Raw genomic sequence first — 11135 nt, 5'->3', positions numbered from 1 at the left:
AATTACTAACTATGCTTCAACCTTTTTCTAATTTTAAATGTTTAAATTTTGTCAAATTCTCTTATGGCTTAATTTTCTTTTCTTTTATATTTTTTAAATAATTTTGATTTTTTTTTTCTATATATGAGAATTTTATTAAATAGGTTCGTTTTTGTCACTGTTGGGTTGTCGCCTTTGGTGGAGTATGACATTCAGATAGGAGTTCAATTGTTGAGTAAAGAGGAGGAAATCTTAACTCCAGTAAAATCAATGTAGGGTGATATTTTAATCATGGAGTGCATAGGGAGATTTAATTTATATATTTTCATCAGTCTCATAATATAGTTGTTGATGGTATAGCTCATTAGATAGCAAATGAATCTCGAACCCGTTGTTGGTGGGATGATTTTTCCAATTGGTTGAAGCAAATGTGGCCTTGATATCTTTGTGTAATGTTCTTCTAAAAAAAAATCTTCATACATCCATAATCATTGTGAAAAGTTGTAATTGACTGTACACTCCTTTTGTTTTACCATTTTTCTATCCAAACCAAGAAATTTCCAAGGCACAAACCAAACCAGATCACACAAACACCACAATTCAAACCGAGAAAGAAAAAATCTATCCCAAATTGGGTTGAGTCAAAGAGTTTTAAATTAGGGAGCTGAAAAGTAAAGAGTTATTAACTACACTTGCATTTGACCCAAAAAGTTCATGATCCATACAACTTCTTGTATTCCACTCTAACTCCAAACAGTCCATTAATTACTACACTTTTTCACCATCCCTATCATTTATTCAAATTTCTTTTAAAAGAAAAACAGCCCTTTCAACATTTATGCAATATAATCAGACTTGACATTTAAAGCAAGAACCTAGTCTCTTTATTGCGAGTGGTGACCTGATTTCAAATGTACTTGTACAAAAGATGGCTTCCCAAGAATGGTCATATATAAACATGAATGGTCCACGTTATTAACTCAAAACTATATCAAACAAAACATTCTCATGATTTATTAACAAGCATATAATTTTATACATGAACATAGATATATGCTTTAATTGGTCTTCTTTCAAAATTTCAACCTTGATAAAACGTTATTGCATCGAACATCACGGCTTATCATCTAGGATTTCTGACACAGTGTAGATAAAAATACGTAGGTACAGTCAGTACTAAAATTATAAATTAACCAAAACATCAAACCTATGAGAATCTAGGTTCGCTAATTCTTGGCTCCTTTTACAAACCAATCCCTCAAAAAGCCATGAAAATCAAATACAGTACAGTGAACATGCCTGGCTACTATACAATCTAAATAGAATAAAGAAAACTCTCCATGAATGTATGTAAATAAAACAAAGGCACAACCAGCTCAAAGAGAATGATCCACCAGAAAAGGTGGAGAAAGAATCGAACAAAAAATATCTAAAAGGGGAGAGGAGGAGAAAGGATGAACTACTCAGATTTCCTTGGCATTCTCTTCATCCTACTGAATGGCCCCACTGTCTTGTCCATAATGTACATGTATATCACCTGGCTCCACGATTTGTATGAATCTAATTCGTTGTAGTATTCAGGTGCAATCTCCTTCACTTTATAAAGCTTGCTTCCTGGAATTCTGGGGAAGTCATGGTGTTCATTGTGGTAACCTACACTCCATGTAAGAAGATTAAGTGGACCGTAGTAAGAATATGTTTCCTGTTTGGGATTGAAGACATAATGTTCGGAAATGAAGTGACCAGCCATTGGATGCATCCCACCGCCAACGAATGTGGAGAGGATCAAGTAAGCAAAAGACTTCCAACTCCAGAAGTAAACCATGGCAACATCAAGGGCTATCTGAATAATGAAGTTGATGAACTCCCAGTGACCTGGGGGCTTTGGTTTGAGAAACAGTGGGCGGAGTGCATAGAAGAATAGTTGGAAGATAACCCATATAGCTTTTGAGACAACATTAGTCACCAGATGAGCTTCGGTCTGGCTTGGAACGTCCATATCCATGCCATCCACTCCTTGAAAGCGATGGTGCTCAAGGTGATACTTTTGAAATGTGATGGACATGGGCACTCCAATGGGGAGATTAGCAAAAATCCCGAGCCACTTGTTGTAATCAGGTGTTGAGAAGGCAAGGTTGTGACTGAGCTCGTGAATGGCTAAAAATAGGTTGTGGTTGAGAAAAGAGCCAAAGAAGTAGGCTATTGCCAATATCTTTAACCAGTCTGCACTGTGAAGGGTCGTAGCAGTCCATAACTGAAGCAGAACAACCACAGAAATCTGCAAGATTGCAAGAATGAGAACGAGAAGAAAAAAGTGACCAACTTTTTATACTGTAAGAATAAATTAATGATTGGTTCTCCAAACTACAATAGCTAAACTTTATGACGACAAGGTCAGGTTCGTGAATGTTAAATGGCTGTTCACACCAAGTTCTCATTCTTCGTGATCATGACTTTATTTTTTTTCATCAGATGAATCAAAATGCCAATGCAGTTGGTTAAATAATTACAATCACTTGCTCTTCTTAACAAATACAACAAACGATTAAAAAAAAAAGTTCTTCCCTTCACAACAGCAGGAAGCATTAGTCTAAATATTTAACTTCAACAATTTATTCTTCTGATTATCATAAATGGTCTCATTTGAAACTATACAAGCCATAAACTACTGCAATGGACTACCCTAATCAAACGATTAAACATCTGCTAAAATCAGATATTAGAGCCAGGCAACCAAGGAAATAAGGGTCGAGGGCTAATTTCCTCTCTAAACATTTACCAAAACTCTAGAGAGCAAACAACAATAAAATTCATCGAGTACTACTAAACTTTACCATTTCCTAGTGAAAAAGGTTGAGGGTTAAATTCCTCCAGGGCATTCTTTTAAATTCCAAATAAGAAAAGAAGGATAACTTTAAATAAAGTTTAAACCAAAACAATCCTGAATCAAAGCTCGCCTAATAGTTGAAAAAGCAGGAAAATTTAGACAGGCGTTGGTAATACAAAGAAGGAAGAAAGGAAGAAACACACGAATAAATAAACGATATGGGAATGTAGCAAAAAAATAACTGAACCAGAGCAAAAAAGAACAGCGCAGTGGACAGATCCATCAATAACAAGCGTTCAGAATCTCAAATGTCGATTTTCGATGGATGCAACAAACACGAGTAATCAGAATGATAAAAGAAAAACAAAAACAAAGTAAAACGCAACAATGTAGCAAAAATGAGGTTCAAAATCAAACATAAAAACAAATATACACAGATCAAATTCAGGCATTGACATGTGTAGAGACCAGAAATACAGATCTAAACACGAAATGAAAACATCCTGACAAGAAAATAACCACAACTCTCTACATTCTCAGAATCAAGAAAGAGAAGAAATTAAAAAAAAAAAAAAGAAAAAACCTTGAAGAAAGCCCAGGGGTCAGGACCGAAGAGCTCCCGGATCTGAGGGTACTGAGAGAGAATTTGTCGTCTCCTGGAAGCGTGAGGTTCATCGGTGTAAGACCAGAAGAAGTCAGTGGCCATAACACCATCATCTCTCTCTTCACCACCTGGCATTGTGTTTGTGAGTGATTCCCGGGGTGGGGGGTTGCTCCCAGAAGATGCTCCGGAAGAAATTGCGTCTCCTGGGGGCTGGTGCTGATGAAATTGGATGTGGATTGAGGAAGAGAAAGGAAGGGATAGTTATAGAGGAGAGGAAGGTTGTTGAAGATTTAAGAATGGGCGGAGGATTGAAGAAGACCAAATATGGAAAGGAAAATGAAATGGAAGATGACTCCTAAATATAGAAAAGGACGTTGGGTTCGACTGGACGCTGTTGTATACATCGCCGTCTTCATATCGGTGCCATTGCCAACTTGCCGCTGGTGGGAATGGGATCTATATTCTATATTCTATATTCTATTCTACCCTTTCTTTATCTTTCAGAAAAATATCTATTTTTTATTAACCACTAAAACGCTTTTATAAATTAAATCTAATAAATATAACAAAATATTAAAATATTTACCATTTCTGTAATGATATCATTCTAATAGCCATTTATCCGACTTTTTTATTTCATTAATATTTTAATGTTTTATTATATTTATGAAAATTTTCTATTTTTCATATATTTAACTTATTTTTAGTACATGTCAATGCAAAAGAAAAAAAAATACCAATTTTCTCACAATCAAAACGAAAACAAAATTTTAATTTAAAACTTAAATTCGGCAAAATTCTCACATTTTTAAAATCAAAATCTCATGTTAATCTCATGTTAAAACTTACTAAAACAATAAATAGTCAAATAAAAAATATTTAGCTAATAACACACCTCCCATTTCCTATAGTCTTTTTAAAATATTTAAGTCTTGAATTCATTTGATTGTTTGTTTTATACAAACAAGTATCAATTAGTTAATAAAAAAGGATTAAGAGTTTTTATTTAGCAATAATTTTTTAAATTTTTTACTTTAAATGTATTTTTAAAACATTTTAAAGTTAGAGGTATTTTTACGCAAACACACCCTTCATCGAAAGTATTTAAAACTATTTTTGAACTCATCAAAAGCATTTATAATTTAGCATTAAAACAAAGGAGTTTGTAATTACTAATATGATAAAAGAGGTGCCTATGCTGCAATTAATTAATAAATAGGAATTTGTAATTGTTTTTGGATGGTTTAGTTTAGTGTGTTTTTAGTAATTGAAAATGAAATCATGGGATTGTTATTTTGATATCTCTTTTTGAAAGTGCAATAACGTTGATTAGGGAGAAAAGACTTATGAAGTCACAATCAATTTGGCTGAAAAACATAAAATTGAATTCACAATTAACTCAAATATTCAATAATCAAACTATTCCTCCTTTCTTTTCTTTTTGTTTAATCAATTTATATCAAATCGACTAATCTAAAACTTACAAGACCATATACAAAAAAGAGGTTATAAAATTAAATTTTAAGTAGGTGTGAACGTAAATTAGACTCGTGACCGCTTAGTCATTTATTGAAACCATTAGTTTTGTCACTTAATGAACATTGATTTGTTACTGTATAACAAAAGTTTGGTTTGGTTGTAAAAAATTAAATCAAATGAGGTAGTAACTATTTTTCTATTTATATTTTATAATAGCGTTGTTCATCTATACCTACCAAACAAACGAATTGGGAGGTCACACTAGGGAATAAAGTTTTTAAAATGAAATTAAACAATTCAGACGTTAGTTGATTTATAGTATGTGTTAAATTTTTATTAAATCTCAACTTATATATACAAAGTCTAAAAAATTGATTTTAGTAGTTGTTGGATAATAAATTATGATTTGGGTTGTTATTTTGAACCCATGGTTATGAATTAAAAGAATATATGTATATATAACAGTAACATAAGTAAACAAAAGTAAATATTTTTAAAATTAATAATAAACTCGGATTGATTTGGGTTGTTTTTTTTGTGAACACATGATGAACGAAAGTGAATCTACCATATTTTAATTTTTTAATCCAACTTTGATTGATCAGGTTTTCATATAATTGTTTTTCTTACACTCTTACTAATAATTACTTTTTAAGAAATATTGTTTGACAGGTTGCTACATATGTTGACTAGATTGGTAAAGAATGTCACGTAGAGAGAAACTTCCATGGTAGGAAGAAATAAAATCGTAACCCTTAAAGAGCAACAGGTTGAGATGAGTGAAATGAAATGAAATATAAAAAAACTTGGAGAATTATTTTCCCACTGAATTAAAACATACTTTCATTATTTTTTGTTTATTATTTGTAAATTATATTGGTGCCACACCTTCACTTTCATGTTCAAGAAATCAACTGCGACAGCCTAAGGCCAACCCCACCACGTGACTTCCACTTTCAATATATACTTTACATTACACAAATATGTTAGGATTCTGTATATATTCGAAAGAAAAAATAGTAGACACTTTGTTTTTACTTACGAAGGTTTCAGATCATCTTAATGGAACTCTGGATGTTCATTTTAGTTATTTATTAAGATTGTGACTTTCTTTCAATCATTAGGTAAATTATTATAGATATCTTTAATTTTTGTTAACGAAAATTTAAGTTTAGAATGATGTGAATATCTAAATTATCGTATTTGTTTGGAAGTAATATTGGGGTCATGTAATTGTTGTGAACCTCTCCAAACTTTGGATGTCCTCCTTAAACTTGAAATGGTCTTGCTATTAAGAAAGTTTTTTTTGGTTGAAAACTCCTCAAGGTTCCAAGGATTTATGTTAAATAGTTGATTTTTTAGAATAAATTAAAAAAAAAAAGGACAAAAAGTGATTTTAATAAAAGCAATAAATGAAATAGTAATTTCTCACGCATGTGTTGTTGGCGATTAAACTTTCAAGATTTTTTTTTAAGATTATGAAAACTACACTAGTAAGCAATGTTTAAAAGGTAAATATCAATAAAAAAAATGTTGGAAGTTTCCATTTTACAAAGATTTAATATCATCGTCATTTATATTAAATGTTTAAGAAGTAAATTTATATTAATGAGAAAACGTTTTATAATTTTTAAACAAGTTAATCACATTTAATAAAATTTACTTGTTTATTTTATATGTGATTATTTTTTTAAAGATATAATGAGAATTATACTTCATATAGTATAGTTGAAAACGGGACAAAAATTTAAACTACTTAGGAATAAATTAGCCACCAAATAGTTAATATGGGCAAGTATATATATATATATATATATATGCAACTTTCGACCCATCAATTTCAAACCCTAAATTGATCCCATTCAAGAGCTATGCCTATCATACTTAACAGTTAACTCCACTCTACCTCAAAATCATTTCAATCATGACACAATCATAAATAATACTATAACTATATGAATTCTCTATCACAATAACACTATAGTTATATGCATTCTGAATTTATTTTTAAACATTTGGACACTCCTATGTTTTGAAATTAAAATCAATGAAACTTTTTTCTACCTTTATCATCAAATCCAAATAATCTCAATAACATAAAAATAGTGAATCTAATATGGATGCATGTTGTGTGCATTCTTTTCCATACTACTTTTCTTTTAAACAAAAAAAGGAAAGACAAGTTATATTTAACTAAAAGATCACCCTAAGAATTTTTGAAAAATTATTGAATGTTGCACCATAGAATTTTGAAAAACTAGGGAACTATACTTACTTTTCTTGTGCTTCCTTACTAAGCACACACAAAATCCAAATAATTTCGAAAATGAAAGTAAAAAGAGTTTGAAACAAACAACTTTATATATGTAGATGTGTATGTACATGTGTGTATATGTAAGGCACAATAAAATAGTCGCCATCCTTCCGGAGGGAGTGTTCCTCAAAATATTTTTTAACGAAACGGTACTTCCTATGTTGATTGCTTTTTCGATTATTTCCTTTGTTTTTCGCAAATCAGTTTGAATTTTAATTTGGAATTTGGTTATATTTTTAAACCATTTTCGTTTTCAAACTCCAAAAGCCAAAACCATATTGGGTTTTGGATGATCTAGATTACTCCATAAGCTTTGAAATTGTGTGGAAACGTTTTACTATAGAAATTTTAATCTATCCCGGAAAACGGCCAACAATGAAGGGAAGGTGACTGTTCCGGCGAGAGTTCCGTCTTCTTGAATCACCCACATATAGCTAACTCGATGAGCTAAAGCTTGAATCATCACTGCAACCAAAGAATTCCATGGATAACAAACAATCGCCTCAGATCTCCTCATTACTCTCGCTGAATACCCACAAATCCTTCCACTTCTCCCTGATCCAGAACTACTCGATCCACATCCAAACTCATCATCTGAAGAAGAACAGATTGAAGAAGACGAGGATGAGATTGTCAATGATTCTTCCTCCACCCACTCCAGAACCGCCTCTAAGTTTTTCTCTTCCAATCTTTCCTTTACTAATTGCACTAAATCATCCGGAGGACCACCACAGTCTATATAACCCATGAGTTCACCGGCTGTGAGCGTTGCTATAGCCGCCACCACCGTTTCGTCACAGAAATTGAGCGTGAACGGCGAAATTTCGCCGATTAATTTGTCGTCTAAGTCAACAATGGCGACAGAGGATTGGTGAATCAGCGCTTGCGAGATTAGAGGAAGAATAGACAACGCAGATTCGTCGTAACGGACGGCGAGAATGTTGTTGGTATCAATTATGTTGAAGGAATTGATAGGATTCGCGGCGGTAGTGCTGAAAAGTCCGATTGAGTTGAGGAGGTAACGGATTATATCCTCCGGAGCTAGCCAGCAATATTCTTGATCGTTATGGAGAGAGGAGATGGAATTAGCCAGTGATTTCTTGAGGATGTTTTTCCTCTTACTTATGCTCATTTTGATTGGGATAACAAGGTTATGTACTCCATCGTGTATGAGATCAATCGCCTCCATCAAACTGAAAATTACAAAAAACAAAATACATTAATAACAACCCATCACACAAAACAAACCTAATATCACAATTCCACAAAAACAACCGATTACACGATTTCAACAACACCAAAACATATACAAATCCAAATCCAAATTCAAATCCAGAATTTCAACTATTTGCAAGAATCAAACCTGGCATGAGGTTCCAAATGCCTAACGAGTTCAAATCCCTCAGGAATCAAAACAGAGATCGGAGATTGAAGCCCAATCGCCGGTTGCAACAAATTCTCTTGTCTACAAAGAAAACAAATTATATCCACCATGCATACTTTACCAACGCAGCGACAATGTAAATCCGAATCCGCCTTAGAGGAGGAATGATCTCCACAGCTCCAGACACTTATGTAGCCTTCGTCAATCTTGGTCAAGATAGATAACGCATCGGCCAGTGTAGCGGAGATGGATATGGATCGAAGCGCAGGTTTTCCAAGGCATAGGTCAGATACCTCGCAGGCCAACAAACTTGCTGCCATACAAGAGCAATAGAGATGGAAAATGGAAGAGAAAGATGACGGTTCTCAGATAGAGAAAGAGAGAAAGAAGAGAAAAGTCGGGTCGGGTGGAGCGGAATTTCCGATACGAAAGATTGAGGGGGAAATGTGTGAAATTTATAGGGCATGAGATGTGGTTGGCTATCCTTGAGGTGGCGCACGCGTCTTTAGTTTCTCTTTTTGAATGGTCTCAATTTTGATAACTATTTTTTTTTAATCAAAAAATTAATTTCCTTATTTTTAAAAAAGAATTAGTTCCTAAACTTTCGTCAAACAAACAGTTTAGTTCATTTACCCTCCAACACTTCTCAAGTTTTCAATAACCATAACTACCTTACAAATCTTCATACCTCTAGATTTAGTCTTACACTCTTATTTTTCCTAACAATTTAGTTCTATATTTAAATTTATAACACATTCAGTTCAAAAGAAAATTAGTGAAATTAGATCTCAATTAATATTATTTTACCACGTAAATACAACAATTGAATCTCTAGTTAGTTTATGAATTTGTTTTTTATAAAAAAAAAAAAAAATAGTACTAATTTTTAGAATAAAACAATTTGTGAAATTTTAGATATTAAATTGTTAGTTTACGAATCAAAATTAACTAAATTATTCGTTTAAGAAAGTTTAGGTACTACATTTCTTTTTCTTTTTGTATTTTTGTATTTTTCACGAAAGAAAAAGAAAAAATCTTAACATTTTATTGACTAAAATGTATGGTTAATTATGCGTAAGTTTTATAGTAATGTGCAATAAAAGTTTTAATTTTCCTTTAATAGATTTCTTTTCCTTCTCAGAGAGGTTGTCCAAAAAATTCCCCTTTCCCTCTTTTAGTGTAAATTCTCGTTTGGATGGCGACTCATGTTGTTGAAATAAACTTTATTTGAAAACATTTTTTTATTTTCCTATGTTTAACAATGAATTAAGTTTGCATACTTTAATTCAAGTTTTACAATTAAATCTATTATTGTCAATTTTGGATACTAATCAATTTTATTTCTAACATTTTCTTTAGCATTAACCTAGTTAAGTAAATTGAAAACGATTCACGATTCATTCAATCAGGTAAATCATATATATATATAAATCAATACATTATCAACATGATATCAAGTGCATTAAACATATAGTATGTATCAAAATGTACTAGCGAAGTATATTAGGTGTATCAACAGAACCACAAATGTATAAAGTGTATTTAATCAATCGAATGTATCAGTAAACACATAAAGTATATCAACAGTACATCAAATGTATCAAATATGTGAACGGCATAAAGTGTTAAATTTATTGAGGATAGTAGTGAAGTAAAAACAAAATGTTTATCAGTTAGTATATCAAACTTATTAACTCTATTAAACCCATAACAACTATATCAACAATATACAACAAGTGTATCATGCTTAGTATTCATCAAGTATATTTGCAAAGTTTAGCAAATGTATCAATGACATATCAAGTAACACGTAAAAATGTTTATAATTTGAGATGATATGTTTGTAATTTTGTATTTTTCAAATGTAGGTTGGATTTAAATTTTGTCTTCGTAATTAAAAGTTGTGTTATCAACTAATTTATATCATACTAATTAAATTTGGTAGAGTATCAAATATTAAACAACTTAATTTTTTTTTAATGAACCTTATAATTAAACATATATTTTTACTATTATCTAATCTCTTGACTTAAGAGAAGGCATTTTATTGTGATATTTTCTTTCTTATTTACTTTGGTCTAAATTTGGACTTTCTAATTTTAATATGGAAGTATATTTTCTCCTTTTTTTTAATTGGAATTAAATGTTATTTGTGTAATTTGATTTGGACATCTTCACACTTTTATTTTATTTTATTTATATATTTGAAAATAACATCTTTACACGTTTGGTATTGAAGTTAGTGCACCTCACTAATTAGTTGGCTTTAAATTTAGAATATTCTCGTTATGATTTTAAAGCTAAAATGGTAACTCAATTAAGTGATAACACAAAACACATTCCTAATAAGAAGAAGAACGAGCACTTTTGAAAAACACAAAAAACAAACCAAAATATAACGACAGACTATTTTATTCTTTTAAGAAGATATATTTGATATTTTGACAGTAATAATTATAATGATGATGTAACATTATATTTTAATTTGATGGAGAAGATATATATTAGATATAGTAATATAGTTGTATTTTGTTTCCACAAACAAACA

At 31.4% G+C, this 11135-nt stretch overlaps 2 protein-coding genes across 2 annotated transcripts; both read right to left on the bottom strand.

The window, feature by feature from the left end:
- Positions 1-1126: 1126 nt before the first annotated feature.
- On the bottom strand, positions 1127-3884 carry LOC101207762 (sphingolipid delta(4)-desaturase DES1-like). Its single transcript, XM_004146547.3, has 2 exons — positions 3390-3884; positions 1127-2257 (listed from the first exon to the last, which is right to left on the bottom strand). The coding sequence occupies exons 1-2, from the start codon at positions 3543-3545 to the stop codon at positions 1439-1441; spliced, it is 975 nt and encodes a 324-aa protein (XP_004146595.1). The 5' UTR covers positions 3546-3884; the 3' UTR covers positions 1127-1438.
- A 3332-nt stretch (positions 3885-7216) lies between these two features.
- LOC101221399 (CBS domain-containing protein CBSX5) lies at positions 7217-9022 on the bottom strand. The gene is made up of 2 exons (XM_004146600.3): positions 8567-9022; positions 7217-8396 (listed from the first exon to the last, which is right to left on the bottom strand). The coding sequence occupies exons 1-2, from the start codon at positions 8905-8907 to the stop codon at positions 7541-7543; spliced, it is 1197 nt and encodes a 398-aa protein (XP_004146648.1). The 5' UTR covers positions 8908-9022; the 3' UTR covers positions 7217-7540.
- Positions 9023-11135: the final 2113 nt, after the last annotated feature.

The sequence above is a fragment of the Cucumis sativus genome, chromosome 1 (genome assembly GCF_000004075.3).
Source record: "Cucumis sativus cultivar 9930 chromosome 1, Cucumber_9930_V3, whole genome shotgun sequence".
Classification (NCBI taxonomy): Eukaryota; Viridiplantae; Streptophyta; class Magnoliopsida; order Cucurbitales; family Cucurbitaceae; genus Cucumis; species Cucumis sativus.
This window is presented reverse-complemented; position numbering and strand designations above follow the sequence as displayed.

Bases quoted from the DNA above. Each gene is read 5' to 3' on its own strand.
- LOC101207762 (XM_004146547.3), bottom strand. From the start codon at position 3,545: ATGCCAGGTGGTGAAGAGAGAGATGATGGTGTTATGGCCACTGACTTC. The intron at 2,258-3,389 runs GTTTTTTCTTTT...GCAATCTTGCAG, and splicing joins ACCCCTGGGCTTTCTTCAAG to ATTTCTGTGGTTGTTCTGCT.
- LOC101221399 (XM_004146600.3), bottom strand. From the start codon at position 8,907: ATGGCAGCAAGTTTGTTGGCCTGCGAGGTATCTGACCTATGCCTTGGA. The intron at 8,397-8,566 runs GTTTGATTCTTG...TGTAATTTTCAG, and splicing joins CATTTGGAACCTCATGCCAG to TTTGATGGAGGCGATTGATC.